This window comes from Vipera berus, assembly GCF_964194415.1.
Source record: "Vipera berus genome assembly, chromosome: 2".
Classification (NCBI taxonomy): Eukaryota; Metazoa; Chordata; class Lepidosauria; order Squamata; family Viperidae; genus Vipera; species Vipera berus.
The window spans coordinates 238,324,830-238,346,664 of record NC_138203.1 but is presented as its reverse complement, the minus strand read 5'-3'; the positions used below and the strand labels follow the sequence as shown (position 1 = coordinate 238,346,664).

Below are 21,835 nucleotides of genomic sequence, written 5' to 3'. Positions count from 1 at the left end.
TCACATTCCACTTGATGATTACTTTCCCCAAAGGAAAAACTGCTTCAGAATAATGGGAGACAGCAAAAATTAATAATCATTTCTACTAGATCCCAGACCTTTGAAAGAACCCTTCTGATTAAGGAAGGATTTTTGTATCCAACCTACAGCAAATATTTTAGGATCATTGAAAACATCAATAAAGCAATCCATATACACATAACATTATTTCTGAAGATATGAACATAAAAAAATTATTTTAGAGCAAAATACATACATTGTTAAGCTTATTGCAGATTATTTTTGCATAACAGGTATTGTTGTCTCTATTTGGTATTGTCCATTCAAGTGGCCAGAAGTAAGTGTGATATACCTGAAGAAAAACAAAATTCAGCTGTTATATAGTTTTTTTTTTAATCTATGCATCTATTGTGTTTGACATCATGGGCATTTGCTGACTAAAGTTAGAGGTCGGCACGGCAAAAGTCTAAACTATGAAGTGAAAGCATGAATTCTTCTGCATTTATTTTACCAAAAAAATTATTAGGGTGGTCCCGTTCTGGGAAAAAAACCCTCCATTTTGGATACTTTGGTTTTTCAGTTGATTGCAATGTCTTCCTGACATGGTCTTCAATACCTGCCTTATTTCTCTCATCACACCTTTAACAGAGTAACAGAATTGTAAAGAACCTTGGAGGTGTTGTAGTCCAACCCCCTGCTCGAGCCCAATCTCTTCTTAAAAACCTTCAGTGATGGAGCACCAACAACTTCTGAAGGCAAACTATCCCACCAGTTGATTGTTCTAACTGCCAGGAAATTTCTACTTATTTCTAGATTGGTTCTTTTCAATTTTCATATATGCTTTCTTGCTGAATGACACTGGGATCCAGTATAGGTAGTCCTCAATGACACTGACAATTGGGACTGGGATTTTTGTGGTTGAATGAAGTGGTTGTTAAGCAAGATGCCCATGTAACTGCTTCACTCAATAATTGCAATCCTGGCTCTCCCATTTGTGGTCATTAAGTAGATACAGCAAAAGAGCTGCCTGGCAAAAGAGAGCAGGCAGCTCGCCTACATGTGAGGAAGGGAAATCCTGCAGTGGGCTGCAGAAATAAACCATGGATCATCAGGGTTTCAAGAGGAAAACTGAAGTATTAGTTGGTATGGATAACCTTTTCCAGACACTAATAATGAGTTATATTTTGATAAAGATATCTAGGAAAAAAAATTCCTTGTAAATTCCATTACTGGATTTTGTTGATTCAAGAAGCAGTCAAAATGGAAATTATTGGCTCAAAACACTTTGCTGAAGGAGCACTGAATCAAAAGGACATGGAATGCAGAATTCGTTTAGGCAAAGTGGGAAAAATCCCAAGTAATTTTGTAACTACTAACTGGAGTACCAATCATATGGCTTACAGTCATAATCGACTGTTTTTTGAATTTGCCTGATAACAATAGCCCTATTGTTGTATTGCTTCATTTTGAAAACTTGTGCTGTATATTAAAATCATTTTGATAGGTGACTGAAAATACACAGTATGTAAAGCAGATTTAAATAGTTAGCTTATGCAATGCAGATTAAAATAATTAGCTTGTGTAAAACTGGATGGTCTGTTGTAATATATAGGTCATCCTTGACTTAATCATTCTTTCAGTAATTGTTCAAGTTACATGAGTAATGAAAAAAGTCACATGACTATTTTTCACAATTATGACTGTTGCAGCATACCCATAATCGCATGATCAAAATTCAGACACTTAGCAATGGTATGTATTTGTGACAGTTACGATGTTCCAGGTTCATGTGATCACCTTTTGCAACCTTCTGACAAGTAAAGTCAATGGGAAAGCCAGATTCCCTTAACAACCGTATTACTAACTTAACTGCAGGTATTAACTTGACAAATGTGGCAAGATAGTCATAAAATGGGCAAAACTCACTTATGTATTGTCTTGCTTAGCAACAGAAATTTTGGGCTGAATTGTGGTCATAAGTTGAGGACTACCTGTATATTCCCATCAATGGTAGAGTTTATATCACATTACATTAAAACAGCAGACATTACCACAGATCATACTGTGGATTACATAGCTGGTGGTATGTTATATTTTTTTATGTAATGGGTTTTCAAATAAAAAATTTCAAGTGTACCTCTATATTTTCTTGACCAAATAGTTCAATAGCTTTTTCTTCTGGTAAGCCACAACAACCATATTCCAAAGGTGTAAACACTGTAGTTGGCACATTGACATAATCACACTAAAAGTAGAAGCATACAATAGGATTCAAAACATGTAACAGCAATAGCAAAGAAGCCAACAATTGTATTCTACTTTAAATATTTCAAGACCAAATGTATGGATAGTGGTCTACTCTGTAGTAAAAAAAACAATTTAATTTTCAGCCCTTTAAGAAATATTAGGTAAAGGGTATGCATATTTAAACTTTATGGAAGAGAAAAAATTGTGATATTATGGCCCAGGCTTATTTTTTTCCTTCTTTAGCAGTGATGCTAGATCAGGCAGAAGTTTCTTATATAATTTTTTTTAAATGATATAATAAATACTGTGTTACATACTGATGTTGCCAATTTTTGCTATTTTACTTTTAAAAATATAGATGATTTCTAAAGCAATATATTACAATCATTGCTAGCATTTTTAATTATTGCAAATCTTAAGTTGAGACATTTCAATCTTTTCCTTTTGACTATTTGTTTCTAACCATGTTGGCCTGGCATCATAATACAATTTAATTTGAATTCTGAATGTTATTACTGGAGTAACTTATCTAGACTTCCCCCCAGTTCTATTCCCATAAGAATTTATATAGTACTATGTAGGACCTGTGTTAGATTTTATTCAAATAAATAAATAAAATCTTGTTAGTTGCATTTTGAAAAACAGTGGCTACTGCTGTACTGCATTTGAGCTAAGTTTAGAATCAGTAGACAGATTAGTTGTACTTTCTACCAAAATTGTTAAGCTTTGTACTAAAATTTAGTGCAATAGCTCATAGAAATTTCAAGTTACTGAATATAAGATTGCCAGCTTTTTGTCCAAAGTTAAAAGTCTTTCACTACCATCACTAAGAATATACATTTACCTTTGTAGAACTTCCTCCAAAAAGTCTGCGAGCTAATAGCTTGCCTGCCTGTATGGCAACTGGTGTAAGTTCCAGCTTTCCTTCCAAAATATCCCCAATCGCATAGACATAAGGTACATTGGTTTGTTCTTCATCATTCACAGGTATTTTCCCATTACTTGTTATGAAAGGAAAAGATAACAGCTGAAAATCACAGCTCCATTACATAACTGCACTTCTCTCTCTCTCTCTCTCTCTCTCTGACACACACAATTTGTCTCAAGATTTATGCTTAATATGTTCCTCAAGCAAATAATAAAATGTTCCCAAAGTAAATAATCTCAGAGTTTGTCTAACAAATTAAAATTTAACTCAAGGAAGTGGGATCTTCCACTTTATTCATAATACTTATCTACAATCAGCAAAATAAAAAATAAATGAAAAATCTCAAAATTGAAAAAAGTTGTGCATTTTCATTACTGGCAATAAAAATTGCAAGCATTCAGTCATTAATCTGAACTAATCTAAAACTAAGATCACAATGCTTAAGATTCAGTCGTAACCTTATAATTCAGGACTTCTAAGAAAACATGTGGACGATATTCTCTTTGGTTTTTTTAATATAATTTTTTAAATAGAATTTCAAACAGGTTGTCAGGAAAAAAACAGATCAAATACTTACTTTTCATTCATTTTCACACCAATTTTATCCAAGCCAATGGTCCTAGTGCAAGCATCACGGCCAACAGCTATCAAAACCTAAATAAAATGAATCATGATTGAAATATAGTGTGGCAGTCCTATATTAGAACTCTTTTGCATATTCAGAAGTAGTTTTGTTTAAAAGCACAATAGATTTTGCTATAAAACAAATTCAAAAGTGTTAGCATCTTTTCTTAATTGATTTCTTTAATGTTATTAATGGATAGAAATTAGCAATTAAATCAAAGGGAGCAATCCAATAACAAATGTTCAATGATTTTTTGCAAAAACTGCAATGGCAGCTATTGCTAAACTCTATTCTAAGATTTACCAACCATATGCACAAAAATGCAAAAGTGTCTTACAGTGTTATATTCTCCTTCAATCACTTGTGATCCTTCAGTGGATTTTGCGATTACTTTGAGTTTTCCAGGCATACCATCTTCCAGCTTTATAACCTGCATGGAAGAAGAATGAACAAAAAACTTACAGCAAACTGTATTGCTAGTGTCTTTATTGTGATTTGTATATTAGCCATTCCAAATTAAATCATTGTTTATGCTTATCTGCCATATCACCCAATAATGGAAAGAAAAAAAATAATCTTACACCGAAGAGTACTTGCCTCAATAGGAACAAACTGTCTGATGAATTTTACTCCATGTGTTTCCATGTAGGCACCTGCTTTGTCTGCCATTTCTTGATCAAAACCACGAAGAAGGATTGAACGTACCATAACGGTGACATCCAAACCAAGGCCAGCAAGAAATCCTGCACATTCCAAAGCTACGTAAGAGGCTCCCACAACTAGGGTCCTCCCAGGGCAATAAGGGAGGGAGAAGAGGTCATCACTGAAAAGAAGAGATATTAGTGTAAATTATTTAAAAAAAATAAGCATTCTTTGCAACAAACCAAAAAAGTAATGATTTCATTTCAACTAACCTCGTGATACAATATTCTTTATCTCCTGGGATGCCCAAATAGCGCGGCCTTTCTCCAGTAGCAAGAACAAATGTCTCTGCTGTATAGAAAGTTTCTTGTCCTTTTCTGTTGATTGCCTAGTAAAATGAATCACAGCATCACATCTTCTATCCTTCTAGATATGAAATATTTTCCAAAAGCTATTTCTAGCAGAATATATTTATTATGTCCTACTGTTAAAAATGTATGGGGCATGAAACATTCAAAGGTTACTATCTTCTGTGTTTCGATTCTCCAAAGTGCCTGAAGGCAGGACAAGAAGCAACAGATGGAAACTAATCAAGGAGAGAAGCAAACTAGAACTAAGGAGAAACTTCCTGACAGTTAGAACAATTTATCCAGTGGAACAACCTGCCTCCAGATAGCTCTCAGAGAAAGCTTTAATGCTGGGAAAGGTGAAGGAAAGAGAAGAGGACAAGCAGCAGCAAGATGGTTGAACTCAGTTCCTATGGCAATGAATGCACAATTGGAAAACCTGAAAGAGCAGATTAAGGACAGACTGGCAATCTACGGTATGTGGTTGCTGGGAGTTTAGAGTGACTTGATGGCACATAATCAATCTTATGTTGATGACACAGCAAAAACTGTTGTTTTATTTTTTATGAGATTTGCAGGCAGGTATTCAAGTATAGGAACATATTGTCAGATCTGCCCCAGTCTGATCCCTTAGGGAAGAAAAACCCTCGACTCCATTTTGTTGAAAGGAAAAGTACTTTTACTAAGAGATGTTGGTTGCAGGAAAGTCAGATGGAATCTGAGATTCCAGCACAACAATACAAAACTATTTCCTTCAGTCCTGTCCCTCCCCCCATGACCAGTCCAAGCCTGGCCAACGGGATGCCACCAGGAAATGTGATGTTTTGGAAATGTTGAGGTATTTGTGCTAGCTGCTTTCCTCACTCAGGACAAACGGCCTTTAAAGATGCCTTGGCACTAACCAGTTCCACGTTGATCTGCTTTTCTTCAGCTGTCATCCCCCCTCCCGAATTTCCACACAAAAATGCATACAGTTTTATTGCCCATTTGTTACCCCCATCCCTCTCCCTTAGTCCTTTGATGGCAGGGCAACAGCGTAGCACCAAGCTGAAGGCACAAATAGGCACAAAATCTTAGGAAGAAGCCTCTAGTCAACAACTAAATAAGTATATTATTGCTGCTGCTATGCTGTTCATATATGGATATAAATCCTTCATTGAGAATTCAATACTGTTTCAACTGTTTCTGACAGGGATTTAAAAATATTTATATTTTATATAGTAAAAAGTTGCTTTCTTAACCAAGTTTTCTGTAGGCAGGAGACAGGCACCATACCTATTTTTGTTACTCTTGAACAAAAAAGGCTGATTTTCTTAGTTTCAAGTGCATAGAAAGCCTCTTTGAATTCTCACTACTTTACATTACTCGTATATGTAGTTTTACCACAGTAACTTCTTTCAAGTAATAAAAAATTAACATTAACATGCAAAGCACAGCAACATAATCAGATACTTGCATTTTTAAAAACTGATTTTCAATTCAATAATCTTCATAATCGAATGCAAATTCAATTTAATACAGTAGTCAGAGAAACATCTCATTCAAATGCATGATAAAATCAGCAATGAAAGTTGCATAATGTAATATCAATTTGCAAATATAAACACATGTAAAAATCTTAGAACTTTTTTCTTTTAGCAAAGCTCCAGTTAAAACTCTGTACCTACTGTATACAAGTACCTCTAAAACTGATTATAACATGTTCATGTATCTATTTGTTACGAATAGATTTAATGTTTTTGAGTGGTTTCAAAGTTAAGATAATGTAGTGTGCAACTGCAAACAAGGTTAACAAATTTCAAGTTTTCCTGACCCATATTCACTTTGACCCATTTAACTGATTTTTCACTTTACTATTAAACATAAGGTTGTACCAAAAGCCAGACCCCATACGCCAATTTCAATGTTTCATGATTTATTGTTTTTCAAAGGAGTTATGTTTAGAAGCAGATGGCAACCAGTCCAAACATTTAATGTAATATACTGTAAGTAATAAATTATTTATGAGGCCTGACTTCTGGTACACCCTGTATATACAACCAATTTTGGAAGATTAAAATCTATGTAAATTTCTGCAAGTACCTTGATCTTATGTGGTCCAATGAATTCTCCATATGCATTGAGGTATGTCACAGTCTTCTCACGTAAAGCCACCCGATATCCCCAATTCAAAGACCCTATGTAATTTTGAATTCCTTCAACCATGGTTTCCCAATTGTGTTTAACTGAAAAAAGATGCAAGTATCATAGATAAAACAGCATGCAAACAGATTTAATTGAGATCTAATTTATAGCGAGCTTGTACAAGTACAGCGCAATATGTATCTGGAAAATATTTAAAATCCAAATGCTTTAGAAAGAAGAAATCAATCATACCGAATACACAAACAACTATTTATCTGTCTGTCTCTTTCACACACTAGTCCTCTATATATGACCAGTCACTTATTGGGACCTTATCCAGATTTGAAGATACAATGGCTGGACCCACCTCCTGTGGTCACATCATCATATTTTGGGCTCCTAGCAACCGGCAATATTTACAGGCATTTGCAGTGTCCCACATGATATGACAATTTATGAATTTTTTTTTGTGCCAGAAACCAGCATTTATTTCTGATTTCTGACAAGAAGTGTCCCCTGCAGGCATTTGCTTAACAACGGCAGCGTTTGCTTCATGACTGCAGTGATCTCTTCATGACCATTATGGTGGCTTAGTGATCGCTGCAAAAAAGAATGTAAAATTGGGCAGTCATTTGGTGATCCTCTTAACAACTAACAGAATTTATGTTGCAGTTTTGGGTTGAATTATGGTCCTAAGTCGAGGACCACCTGTATTCATGGGAAAGAAAACTTCAGGGACTAAACCAGTCTTTCATAAATGGATACAACTGAATGGGGAAAAAATACACATGCATACCGTGTAAGACCTGGTCTTATCTTTTTTTGCTTCCAAAAGAGGAACCAGGTCTTAATTTTCAGGGGGATGTCTTTTCCACTCATCTCGCGGTGGCGGCACCGACAGCCCTGCCCATCTGCCCCACTTCTTTTGTGGCCAAAGGAGCAGCTTCATTCTGCAGCTGAGAATGGAGCTCTGGCCTGGCCTTTCCAGAAGGCCTCTACAGTCGAGAACCGAGCTACAGATTGAATCCATAACTCAGTTCTCAGCTCTGGAAAGGCCTCTGACTGCGAAATGCAGGCTGGGGGATGCCACAGAAGAAGGAGAGGCAGCTGTTGATTCATAGGAGGCCTGGTAAGTGGGTGCGGGGCTTGTGGGCAGCCCCACCCTCCCCAAAGCTTTATTTCTAGGCATGTGCCTTGCCCCCAAACTAGGGCTTATTTTTGGGGTAGGGTTTATATTAGGCCCACCCCCAAAAAATCAAACTAGGTCTTATGTTCAAGGTAGGTCTTACTTTCAGGAAAACACGGCATACATACATACCTAAATATGAACGATAAAGAATATTTATTGTTCTTTAAAAGGCAAAGTACAGAACAAGTCTATTCAGACCAGATTGCCAAGTTTGAGAATATTCAATGAAGAGAAAAATCTAGTTACACATTAATTGCAAAATTTTACATTCTAGCATCACCATGAGTTCTTATATATTGCCAGATAAATACATTTACAAACCTTGCTGATCATACTCCCATCCAAACTTTCTTGAATCTTGCAATGCCTGACCTAATAAAGCTGCTTGATGCATCAACTTTTTGGGAATGCAACCAACATTTACACAAGTACCACCAAGCCCTGAAATGGAAGGTGCAATTTTAATTGTTTGGTTTAATATTACTAGTATTCAAGAAATGTTATCAAAATACATAGCCCAGCTTATGTATCCTAGCTGCCTTTTAACATGATAATAATATTAATCTAATATCTCTGCTGGATGAAATGAAAAATAAGTTGGGCTGAATCATCATGTTATGTGACAATTTAATCACACACCTTTATTTTCCCTCACATTGCCATGTAATACACTGACTACCTGCTACTAAAAAAATCCTCTACATAGTGTAGTGACAGAAAGTAGTTTTAAACATGGGGTGAATTTCCTTCAATACTTAGCAAAAGACATTTTAAATACAAGTTTGAAGATTTAAAAACAATCATAATGAAAAATAAGAGTGGCTAAATGATTGATTTTAGAAAATTACATGCAGCCTAAAAGTCCAGATAAGTTTCAATAAGGATTTGAAATTAGTTATAAAGAATCCTTCCCATGAGCAAATGGTTTTGAGTTATTTTTTTAACTGGATATTTTTAAAAAAAGGATATTAAGAGAGAAGTAGAGGGAACCAAAAATAATAATCAAAAGAGGATACTTAAACTCAACTTACAATTACATGAAACAAAATATTTTAATACTGAACATGTTGAAGAATACTTTTGAACTTTTAATTTTAAGGGTTTCTGCTCCTATAGATAGAGCTATAAGAACAATATGGAAAAAGATCTTACATTGGATATACAAAAGAAATAAACAAGAAAGCAAGCTGATTTCTTAATAATTAAAAGGAATATACAAATAACAAACCAAGATTCACACGGATAATTTTCCTATATTGGATTTACAAGAGTCTTGTTAAAGCTTTGAAGAATTTTGTAAAAAGGGGCAAAGAAAAAAATGGGGGAAAAATCAAATTCTAGAACATTATTTAAAGGGACTAAAGGTCAAGATTGTTAAAGGTAAAAGGAAGGAATATAAGGTTGATTTATTTGATCAAAGCTGAAATAGCTTTGCTGTTGTCTATGATAACCCTTAATGGACTTTTGCTGATATCAGGAAGTCAACAGGTATGAGTTCCATGATGATACTAAGATGTTGCCTAAGTTGTTAGTAATATTTTTTCCAGTTCAATATTTAAATACAATATTTAAAAACCACTTTTAATGTACTTATAGGTGAATGGAAATTAGTGGTTATCTTAGATACCAGGAGAGCTAGGCAATACAATCTTTTGGGGAAATTTATTGAAAAGGGCAGGAACCATGGAAAAAAGCAATAGCAGAGTGGTATAATTAATTCTAGCATTTAAGCATGAATGAAAACACAAAGTATGGCTAAAACATAATAGAATAATAAAAAATCACCTGTACTCACTTCTGATCAAGTTTCTATTGTAAGCAAGCAAGAATTTCAAATCTATCCACATACAAAGTGCCTATCCAAGCAGATTTAATACATCAGAAAAAATAACATTTTACATATTTGCAGAAAATGTTTTTAAATAACAAAAAATAGCTACATAAGTAACTGCCTTTTTATGTAATTATAATTATAGAAATGGGCTTGAAAGAAAATAGAAATATGCTGACCAATGATTTTCTCAAAGATACATCTGTGAACCCATTAGACATAGTAATTTTATTGAACCATTTAGAACAGAATCAGGAACGTCAGCAAATTAAGCAATAAGTGGCATTAATAAAGTCCATGCAAGCGTGAAACATACCCCATGTAGTACCCAATGGTGTTGGCATAACATAGTCTAAGACCATGACCTTCTTCCCTAAGGTGGCAGCTTCCTGAAAAGAATAAGCAATAGATAAGAATAAATTACGACTCTAAAACATAGAATTTAAGAGTTACAAAATGTAGCAATAATTACTAATTAAAATAAAATGCCAAATCTTAAGTCAATTTAACATTTATTACATTTATTCAAAAGGATGATAAATAGAATTAAACATGGTTCCACAAAACCAGAAGTAGAAAATATAAATACAGAAAAGAAGTTCTGTGCACTGCTCAGCTTCCCTACATTATTAACATATTATTAAATCTAGTCAAAACCAATCCTGGAGATTTCTCTAATGAACATATGCAAGTTACACACTTGTGTACGTGGGCATGTACATGTTAAGTGTATGTATGTATTAATAAATTTATATGCTGTCCATCTCACTATTGAATTGACTCTAAGCGGCTTACAAAGCAATAAGATTACAAAACAATTAAAAGAGGGGTTAAATAAAGATTAAAAAATCATTAATACAATTCAGTATATATAGTGATGTTTGTCAAGATCATTACCATTTTTGCAGTGTATGTTCAGACAGATACCTTCCTTGTTGGGAACAGAACATTCTGGGAAACTCCAGAACATTCTGGAGTGGTCTTGAAGGTTTCATTGTGAGGGAGTTAATCCTCTGAAAGTGGTTTGGGTATCTAGAACATTGTATAGAGTTTTCAGATTTGAGGGTTAACTTCTGGAAGATTGCTGGATCATCTGGAAGTTTTTAAGAAGAGACTGGACAGCCATTTATCTGACATAGTATAGCGTTTCCTGCCTGATCTCCAAGGTCCCTCCCAACTTTATTATTATTATTATTATTATTATTATTATTATTATTATTATTATTATTATTATTATTATTATTATTATTATTATTATGTTATTTTGTTGTTAGTGTTGTCATTATTATCTCTAGAATGGCTGGAACAGTATCCTCAGAAAAATAGATTTTGCACACATGCTTAATTTTAAAGATTTTTAGTCTTTATTTAATCCCTCTTGTTTTACATTAACTTTTTAATCAATTTGCAAGCCACTTAGTTGCATATAAAGAATCCATTTATGAAATTAATTTATCCTCAACTGTATATATGAAACTTTCTCTCACATACAATACATAAGAAAATGTAGACATTCTTGACCCTGCTTCAAGCAAAAAAGAAAAATGGACATAAGAGAACGATGAGGAAGAAAAGAATGAACTTTAATTAGCAAGCATTACAAAAGGATTAAAATAACTAGGAATTGGGAAAAGGCCTATCACACCCAAACCACTGGTGAGGCTAACTTTTTAAAGATATCCTAGGCCAGTGATGGCGAACCTTTTAGAGACCGAGTGCCCAAACTGCAACCCAAAACCCACTTATGTATCATTGGGTGCTGGGTGGGCGTGGCCCTTTGGGTGGGTGTGGCCCATTGGGTGGGCGTGGCTGCCATGGAACGGCAGACTGGGTGGGACTAAAAAGTTCAATCAATCAATTCCAAATTTGCGAGATCTTTTTTTCCTGTGAGAAGTTGAAATTGATTGAGCCTTTTTTTTTTTGCACACAGCGGCGGAGGCCTAAAGCGAAAACGTTTTATAAAACCCAGCTAAAGGCCTAGCACTGGGACGATGGCGTGCGTGCCCACAGAGGGGGCTCTGCGTGCCATAGTTTCGCCACCACAGTCCTAGGCAACTATGATGCTTTTTGCATTTCTTCTGTTCATTTTCATCCTGATAAGATATATTTATTTATTTTCCCCCATGGCCTCCAAAAAATACAGAAAAGTATATAGTACCAATTTTTAAAAGAAAAAAAATGCTTGTATTAGATTAAGTAGATGAATTTATACATGAACAATATATACTGGAGCTTAGAAAGCGTAAGCCAGTCTTCGCAATATTATGAGCTATCAAGTCTGTGTTGACTCATAAGTGACTACATAGATTTTTTTCCCAGGATGATCTGTCCCAAATCTTGTCCTTTCACTCTTCTGTCAGTGCACCCATGACCCATCAGTGCTGTAATTGAGTCAATCCACCTTGCTGCTACTCATTCTCTTTTCCTCGTTTGTTTCACCTTTCCCAGGATTATATATTTCTCAAAAGAGGTGTTTACATTATAACAGTTTGAAGCTGGTCATTTGTGGGTTGAGTGAGAGCTCTGGGTTTGATTTGTTCTATTATCTATTTTTTTGTTTTCTTAGCTATTCATGGAATTCTCAGGACTCCTCTCCAATATTAAATGTGGTCTCCTTGCTAAAATGTAGGAGTGATTTGTCACTGCCCTCTTCTGAGCAGTATGAAATGATTTATCTGCCATGATTAGTAAAGTGTTATTTTACCTCCAGCATCTTTCGATATCCCTGCTGCCCAGTATAGGTGACTACTTACTTTACCTGAGCAAATAGAATCTCCTTCACAATTTCCTTTACCTGAGCATACTTGCTCTTGGGATACATTTCTTGCATACTGTACCCATCTTTCCCAAGAACCCTCAGTTATCACCACAATGAAGTAGCACCACACTACTTGGGGCTTGGGAGGGAGATTTGGGGTTTGCCATATACAGGCCTGTAACTCTAAATAATGAAGGGAGCTGAGGAAAATTCAATACAGAGATCACCAGGCCAAAAAAGGCCAATACATGAATATCTGTATCCATTTGCAGCAAAAGCTGATGTATAGTGACTAAGGTACATATGCCATAGTATTTGATGAAGTTTACATATAGGACTCTATGTATGACTGCAGCTTCACTCTATCTCTCCAAGAGCTACCTTAAAACTATGATGTAAGCAAACTGGTTTGCATATTGGTTCAACATCAATATGAAATATTGATGAATCTATCTATCTATCTATCATAACCAACAGGATGAATCTGAATTTAAAAAAAACTAAAACACTGAAGTAACATTTTTTTAAAAAAAATTTCATTGACGACATACCTTGGAACAAGCAAGTCCACCAGAACCACCACCAATAATAATTAGGTCATAATCATATGATTCCATCTCTTCATGCTTTCCATTCCCTAAAAGCTTCTGCAATGTACCATCGTGGTAAGCCTGCAATAAAAACATAGCTCATTAAAAAAGGATGAATCTTTTATTAGTTTTCTTAAATGTCAAATGCATAATTCTTAGATTATATCTAATGGGTTTCTTCCTTTTGGGGCTGGCTGTTTGATCCCATGAACATTTCTGGAAATGAAAGGGACTTTTACAATTTCCCCTTCAGAAGTCAGATGTTCCTCTGGAAAAGTGAAGGGCCTTAATATAAAAAGAATCCTGAAAAATTGCCTTCATTCCCTTTCCATTCGTATAAACTCTACTTGCTTCTATGAGTAGAAGGATACTAGATAAATCTCAATGCTGATCATCAAGGTCTGTTTAGCTAACAGATTACAACTAATCAGGTTAGCAACCATACTGAATATCAGTGCTTTCTTGAGCTTTAAGACATGATATACTACAAGTGGAAAATTCATTTTTAAGCAATTAATGTAATATATAGCTGTAGAGAACAACACAAAAAAGATAATATTAGGAAAAGCAGATACTACATTCTCAATTTTCAAAGAGAAAGGATACGTTGTATGCACACATCCCATATACATGTGCATGTTATTCTTTACAATAATTTATTTCACTAATAACCAGAATTTGTGAAAGTAATCTATTGGGGAACTTCTTAAAAATGTGAGTCACAGTTAATTTCATACATAAGTGAAAGAAGTTGGAAGATTACTTGAAAAGTTTGATCACATCCACCAACATGGTTTCCATTTATAAACACATTGGGGACAGTCCTTTGGTTCGTCAATTCTAGCAGTACTTGCTGGATACTAGGTCCATCATCTAGAATTGATAAAGGGAAAATAAAGTTTGTAATAGTAAAGTTCACTGATTTATTGTTCAGCATAAAAAGCATTACCACAGCCTGTTAAGATCCATTCAAGTGGTAAGACGTCTCTAATTAAAATAACCATGTCTATTGCAAAACAAGACCTGAAAGAATTAGTAAAAATATTCATTCACTAACTGAAGACTTACTAATGCTCCATATAAAAGTACACATTAAAAGTTGGGACTTCTGGTGGCTGCGCGGCGCCGGAGACAGCCTTCCCAGGCTGCCCGCGGCTCAGCTGTGTAATTTTCGCCCGAAACAGCGCCGATCAGCTGTTCGGGCGAATTTGAAGCCCCCTCCTCGGGAGAAGAGGAGGGGGTGAGGCCCCAGGTAGGGGTCGAGTTCTCCGGGGCCGCCTGAGCTTGGAGCTTGGGCGGCTGAAGGATTGAACTCCCCCGTAGCCTGGGTTGCTCCCAGCTGGTCAGCGTCTCTGCTCCGGATTTCTTGGAGCAGAGCCAGGCGTTTGCGACCACCCCTGCCTGAAGGAAAGACTATGGAATAAAAGGAGCAGGCAGAGCGGTACAAGAGGAAAAGGTGAAGAGGATTATTATATTTTACTCTCGAGCTTGATGGACTTTTTAAACTTAAAGTGAAAGTGCGTCACAATTGAAAGTAAAAAGATGGTGGCTAAACCTCCCCCTAAAACTCTTCGGAGTGCTGGAACTTCTCCGGTGCAACAATCATCATTGCAGGCGTTGCATCCTCCTGATGTATTGACACCGAAGGATTTACAAGATGCTCTTGAAAAACATACCCAGGTAATTTTGGAAACAATGGGTGATAAATTTGCACAGATGGAGGAGAAATTGGAGGAGAGAATGGAAGAGAGGATGGAACAGAAGTTCAGTGTGATGAAGGTAGACATTTTGTCCTCAGTGCATAAAGTGGCTGAATGTGTGGAGGATTTGGATGAAAAAGTGGAAGATTTGACTCAAAAGAATGCCATATTAGAAGCAAAAGTACTGGAGAATGAAGATTTAAGAGACAAAATGGATAGAGAATTGAGTCTTGCTCAATATTACCAGATGCAGTTTGCTGTTAGAATCAGAGGCTTAAAAGAGAATATTAAGGAAGATCTAAAGCAGCTGGTTTCTGAGGCTCTCGAAGCGGTATTGAATCAGCCAGCATTTGAAATAAAAGCAGGCATGGATAAAGTGTTCCGTGTGAATTCATGGATTGCTAGACAGAGAAAGTTGCCTAGAGATGTGGTGGTTTATTTTGCAAAAAGGGAAATTAGAGATGAAGTTATACAAGCTGCCTATGATGCCAAAGTTGTGATTGCTGATCAAGAAGTTTTGGTTCTAAAAGAAATTCCTCCAAAGATTTTAAGGAGAAGGAAGGATTTTACATTTCTTGTGCAAGAGCTCAAGCAACGAGATATAAGGTTCAGATGGGAGATTCCAGTTGGGTTGATGGTGATGCATGAAGGTAAAAGGTACCGTCTGGTTACTGTGAAGCAAGCGCGTGATTTTTACAATAACGTGTTAAAAGCAACCCCATTAACACTTCTGGAAGCTGCAAAGGGATCGGGAGAAGGAGAACATCAAGAGGCTGAAGATGGACAGACAGAGGAGAACGGTGCTGGAGGGGATCAAGCTACAACTTCTTTGGATGATCCTAGAGAGCAGAGGGTGACGCGTGCTGCTTTAAAACGATCAAAAAAAAAAAAAAAGAACAAGATCAGCAGAAGTCTATGGAACTTCCACAACGCACTTACAGCCAAGCAGTGGGAGGAGCACGGCCTAAAAAAGATAGCCCTATCAAAGCAGTGCTCCAAGAGCTTTGGGAGGATGTGCATGGCAACTAAATTTTTAACTTGGAACGTTAATGGACTAAATTCACCACAGAAGAGGAAGAAAGTTTTTCAATATTTAAAACAATTCAAGATAGATGTTATATGTTTGCAAGAAACGCATATTAGGGTTGTGGATCAAAAGTATTTATCGAACTCAAGGTTGGGTACGCAATTTGTTGCTTCTGCAATGAATAAGAAAAATGGAGTGGTTGTTTATGTTAAAAGTGCTTTAACAGCAGACTTAATTGAAGCAGATAAGCATGGAAGATACGTTATGATAGAGCTGCTGCTAGAAGGTAAAAAGACGCTTTTAGTTGGATTATATGCTCCTAATCAACAACAAGCTGACTTTTTTAGTTTACTTCATACAAAGCTTACCCAGTTGGATTATAAATCTTTTATTTTTATGGGGGATTGGAATGGTGTTTTGGATGTACAGATGGACAAGGCTGGAGCTTTTAAGCGCGTCCCAAGTCATGCTAGACTGCCTAAATCCTTTTTTGAAATGAAGGATGACTTGGAACTGCGAGATATTTGGCGCGAGAGACATTTGCAGGAAAAGGATTATACTTTTTATTCTGACAGACATCAATCTTTTTCCAGGATTGATTTTATTTTGTTGACTAATGATTTTTTTTAAGGACTAAAAAGGTGAAGATTTGTGCAAGAACTATCTCTGATCATAGTCCAGTTTGGCTAGAGATTGATAAGGAGAATAGAGACAGGCGCTCATGGCGCGTAAACGAGAATTTGTTTAAAAATCAGAGAAATGTGGAAGAATGCAAACAGCGGATGAAGGATTTTTTTGAAATTAATATGAATAAGGGTACCTCTATGGACATGGTTTGGGATGCTAGCAAGGCCTATATGAGAGGGGTGTTGATATATATGAATAATAAACATAGACGTGCTGTGGAAGCTAGGAGGAAAGAACTGGAGAATGAAATAAAGGAAAAAGAAAAGGCTTTGATTTTGAATTCAGAGGATGTGAAGACTAAGGAGGCTATTAAACTGTTAAGAGGACAATTTGATAAATTAATGGCTGACCAAGTGGCAACCAATTTGCGGTTTGCCAGGCATAATACTTTTTGCAACGCTAATAAACCAGGTAGATGGTTAGCTTATAGATTGAGGAAAAAACAAAGGGCTTCTAATATAGATAAAATCGAGTATAAAGGAAGGGTTGTGTTTCAACAGGACCTTATCAAGAATGCTTTTGTGGATTTTTATTCTAAATTATATGCTAAGGAGAAGATTAATGAAAAAGACATTGACATATATTTGGAGAATGCTAGCATCCCGGTTCTTACGCAAGTACAAAAAGAGGAGATTAATCAATTAATTACAGAAGAAGAGATTTTTACAGCAATTAAGGAATTGAAGGTGGATAAAGCACCAGGTACGGATGGTTTGTCTGTGGCTTATTACAAAAATTTACAATTAGAGATGATGAAACCGTTAAAGGAACTGTTCCAGACAATCCAGAGGGGGGGAAAGGTGCCACCGTCTTGGAGAACAGCTTTTATTTCTTTGATTCCGAAGGAAGACCAAGATGCTACTCAAGTTAAAAATTATAGACCGATATCGCTATTAAATACAGATTACAAGATATTTGCTAAGGTTTTGGCTAATAGACTGATGAGGGTTCTACAACAGGTGATTCATGGGGACCAAACGGGGTTTATTAGTGGTAGGCAAATGAAAAATAATGTGAGGCATATAGTTGATGTGTTAGAGTTTTTGGAAAGGAACAACCAGATCCCTGCGGTGCTAATTTTTCTAGATGCTGAAAAAGCTTTTGATCAATTGAATTGGCAATTTTTGATGAAAGTTTTAGATAAAATGGATTTTGGGGAAAATTTTTTACAACCGATTAGGGCATTATATCAAAAACAAACTGCCCGAATTATAGTTAATAATAGTCTGACAGAAGCATGTAATATTGAGAAGGGCACAAGGCAAGGGTGTCCATTATCGCCCTTGTTATTTGTGTTAACATTAGAGATATTATTGGTTAAAATACGGAATTCGGAAAAAATTAAGGGGATACAAATTAGAGATCAGGATTATAGATTGAGAGCATTTGCAGATGATCTGGTTGTTACGCTGACCCAGCCAGAGAACTCTGTTGTGGACCTGATGGAGATAATAACACAATATGGGAAGGTTTCTGGATTTAAAGTTAATATACAGAAAACCAAAATTCTGGCCAAAAATATGACAGTTTCGCAAAGGGCTCTCTTAGAAGGATTAACTGGATTTGAAATTGTTAAAAGGGTTAAATATTTGGGGGTGCTTTTGTCGCCCTCTAATACAAAGTTATATAAAAATAATTATGAAAAATTATGGGGGAAAATTCAAAAAGAATTGGAGAGTTGGGAAAAATTGCAATTGTCTTTGTTGGGACGGATCGCAGCAGTGAAAATGAATGTCCTGCCTAAATTTTTATTTTTATTTCAAATGATACCGATTCTTAAGAAAGATTCTAATTTGGAGGAATGGCAGCGAGGTATCAATAAATTTGTCTGGGCAGGGAAAAGGCCACGAGTTAAACTTAAGATTATGCAGGATACTCGTGAGAGAGGTGGTCTTAAAATGCCTAATCTTAAACTATGTTATGAAGCTGCTGCATTAGTAGGAATAAGTGATTGGATTAATTTGACACAAGAGAGATTATTAAATCTTGAGGGCCACGATTTGTTGTTTGGCTGGCATGCATATTTGTTGTATGACAAGAAGGTAGACAATGTGTTTAGAGTGCATATTTTAAGACAGGCATTGTTGAGAGTTTGGAAGAAGTATAGACATAAGTTAGATTGCAAGATACCACTGTGGGCAATTCCAAAACACGCAATAGAAAATATACATGCTGGTTTCAAACATGATGTGACTACGTACAAGGAGATCCTAAGCTTGGAAAGAAATGTTTGGTGTTTGAAATCATATAGCCTCTTGCGAGAAGAGAAGGTTGTTCAAAATTGGTTTCAATATACCCAGTTACGGGCCAGGTGGAAAGAAGATCAGAAAAATGGTTTTTCAATGACTGATGAAAATTTGATAAAGCAAATCAGAAATCAGGGACCAGCACATATTAAACGGATATATCTTGCGTTGATAGAGATTGATTCAGAAACAGAACTTGTTAAGGATTGTATGATAAAATGGGCCCAAAACATTCAGGAAGTTATCACAATGGACACGTGGGAAAAGATTTGGGTGAGGAATGTAAAATTTACACAAGCTCAAAATCTAAGAGAAAATTTTTACAAAATGTTTTATAGATGGCATTTAGATCCTAAAAAGCTTGCAAGTATGTATCCGAATTATCAGCCTAAATGTTGGAGGTGCGGTGATGAAGACGCAACATATTTTCATATATGGTGGACTTGTAAAAAGGTTAAGGCCTTTTGGATAAAAGTCTGGTGGAACATGCAGAAGATTTTTAAACAGAGGATAAAGTTTTGTCTGCAACTTTTTTTGTTGGGAATAATTACAGATGCTACAGTTGTGGACACTAAGTTGATGTTGAATTTAACTACGGCAGCAAGACTTTTGATAGGTCAGTACTGGAAGAAAGAGGAACTGCCGACTATAGAAGAGTGGACTTTAAAGGTTTCCGACCTGGCTGAGATGGCGAAGATTTCGGCCTATTTGAAAGATCACTCGCAAGAACGCTATATTATGGAATGGAGAAAATGGATTGAGTTTATCCAGAACAAGTATAGGGTTAAGAAGTTTCATGTAGCATTTGAATAAGTCTTCTTTCTTTTCTTCTTTTTTTTCTATTTTTGTTTTCTATATTTAATATTACTAAGGTTTGTTTTATCCTATATAAGCTAGAGAGTGATGGATTTTAGAGTTTATGGTTGTTAGTATATGGTTGTTTATGATTGTTTTTTTTTAATATATACCTTGTATTTAGCTCTGGGAAGTTGGGGGGGAGGGGGGGAGAGGTAGGGGGGAGGGAGAAGGGAGGGGGAGGGGGGATTTTTAAAGAAAAAATTGTATGTTAAAACTTTTCAATAAAAAAAAAAAGTACACATTAAAAGTTGGTTAATCTAAAACTGAAATATGTTTAAAGAGTCTACAAATTAAAATGTCCTTCAGACTTGTAAATGTCTGTGGAGATTCTTAGTCATCTTGGTCATAGTTGTCTCAAAAGTGCCTTTTCAAAAGGCAATTGAACTATTTTTTTCCCCTGAAGATGTTACACTTCTCATCCAAGAAGCCTCATTGGTTCTGGAAGGATGGTGGGGCAGTGGAAGGATTAGGTTTTTTAAAAAATATTTTATTAATTTTCCAATTTTACATTTAGGTATTTAAAAAGCAACGTGGTGACTGGGTTAATCAATAGTTTGATAACAAATCTTTAGTGCAAATCTCAGGTTACCACATCAGATATTTCTTCTCTTTTTCCCTTAGCATTTACTCTCTCGTATTCAAGCTAGTAGTTTTAGTTATATCAACTCAATAAAAACATCATTATTACATTTATCAATAAATTTTAGCTTATACATATATATCTTAATTACATTCAATCTTCATAAACAATCCATATCCTGTTATTAATTTTTATCCGATTTTTAGTTTCTTATCAATATTCCAATTTAACCTTTGATATTTATAATTTTCAGGCTTTGGGTAACCAAGATTTCCCTTCTCAATTCATAACAAAATATAATATCCAAAATACACATTTTATCTATTTGAATGTAATCTTGTTCTATTTCCTAAAAGTTATCTATTTCCCACCATATTAAATCATCTACTTAATAATACAATATCCCCTTTAATAAATCAAAGCCATTATGTATATCACCTGGGTTAATCAATAAATCAAATATATTCATAATAATTAATTTTCTTTTCCCTTTTAGGTCCAATTTTTAAATATTAAAAGATAAAATCCTTATTTTCAACTAATTTCCAATTAGTTGGAAATCTAATAACCAAAATTCCCCTTATCTCAACATCTCCCTTTAACCCTCTAATTAATAATATGAAATCCCCTCTAATAAAACCCCAATTTTCTTCTACTTTATACTGGCTTTCATCCTTCGCCAACTAGGCTTCCATATCAGTGCTTTTAGATCATCAAATAGATCTCCCTCTATTATTATATATGTTATTTGAAATAAAGGAGACCATTTAGTTGCCAGTTTTCTGGAAGGACTAGCCCATTTGTTAAATTGTCTCCCTGTTATTCCAGTTCCCCATGTTTGCTCTGATATATTTGCCTGTTTTCAAAAATAATCTACAGTACTCAGTTCCAGAATACAGTAATAATACAATAAAACTAGCACAATACAAGCTTCCCCCTTTTGTACTGGTATTGTGATGTAAGGGGTGGAATTTGTGTCATAGTTTAATACATCCCACTTCCAAGTGATTGTGCAGCGAAGGCTGAGTGACAAAAATCCAGATAATCAGTAAATATATAATGTTTGAATTATATAAATAAATATATAAATAAGATTATATAAATAAAAGATTAACAAGATGAGAGTTCAGGCCCTTTTTTATAGAAAAAAAGCACTGGATATAATTAATCAGATTTATTAAGGTTCAGATAAGGCAAAACACAATTAATATAAAATATAATTGAAACAAACTCTCTACCAAATCTTCAAGCTAAATAAGGAAGACAGGTAGAAAAGAAATTCAGACTGAACCACTTTCTTAAAAAATCTTTTCTTGCACTACAAGTTTATTAGGAATTAATAATTCCTATTTAATATTCCATCACTGGATTTATACAGTAAGGTTCTTTGTAGGAGTGAGTTGTTCTGTAACATATTGGTTTGGATCAATACAATTGAAGTCAACCACTTTTTGGC

General features: G+C 35.3%; 1 protein-coding gene across 3 annotated transcripts in view; it reads right to left on the bottom strand.

Moving 5' to 3' along the window:
* Window positions 1-21,835, bottom strand: part of TXNRD3 (thioredoxin reductase 3) — a 40,588-nt gene that overhangs the window by 3,486 nt on the left and 15,267 nt on the right. For 2 of the 3 annotated variants that reach the window (XM_081320742.1, XM_081320741.1), the window contains exons 3-14: window positions 14,045-14,154; window positions 13,243-13,362; window positions 10,250-10,322; window positions 8,424-8,543; window positions 6,872-7,014; window positions 4,715-4,830; window positions 4,398-4,623; window positions 4,138-4,230; window positions 3,753-3,829; window positions 3,092-3,248; window positions 2,138-2,245; window positions 257-352 (exon numbers count right to left, since the gene is read on the bottom strand). In XM_081320742.1, the coding sequence (XP_081176868.1) occupies window positions 257-352; window positions 2,138-2,245; window positions 3,092-3,248; window positions 3,753-3,829; window positions 4,138-4,230; window positions 4,398-4,623; window positions 4,715-4,830; window positions 6,872-7,014; window positions 8,424-8,543; window positions 10,250-10,322; window positions 13,243-13,362; window positions 14,045-14,154 (1,439 nt within the window). Of the gene's footprint in view, window positions 1-256; window positions 353-2,137; window positions 2,246-3,091; window positions 3,249-3,752; window positions 3,830-4,137; window positions 4,231-4,397; window positions 4,624-4,714; window positions 4,831-6,871; window positions 7,015-8,423; window positions 8,544-10,249; window positions 10,323-10,830; window positions 10,966-13,242; window positions 13,363-14,044; window positions 14,155-21,835 lie in introns of those variants that run through there. The other variant, XM_081320743.1, reaches the window with a different exon arrangement.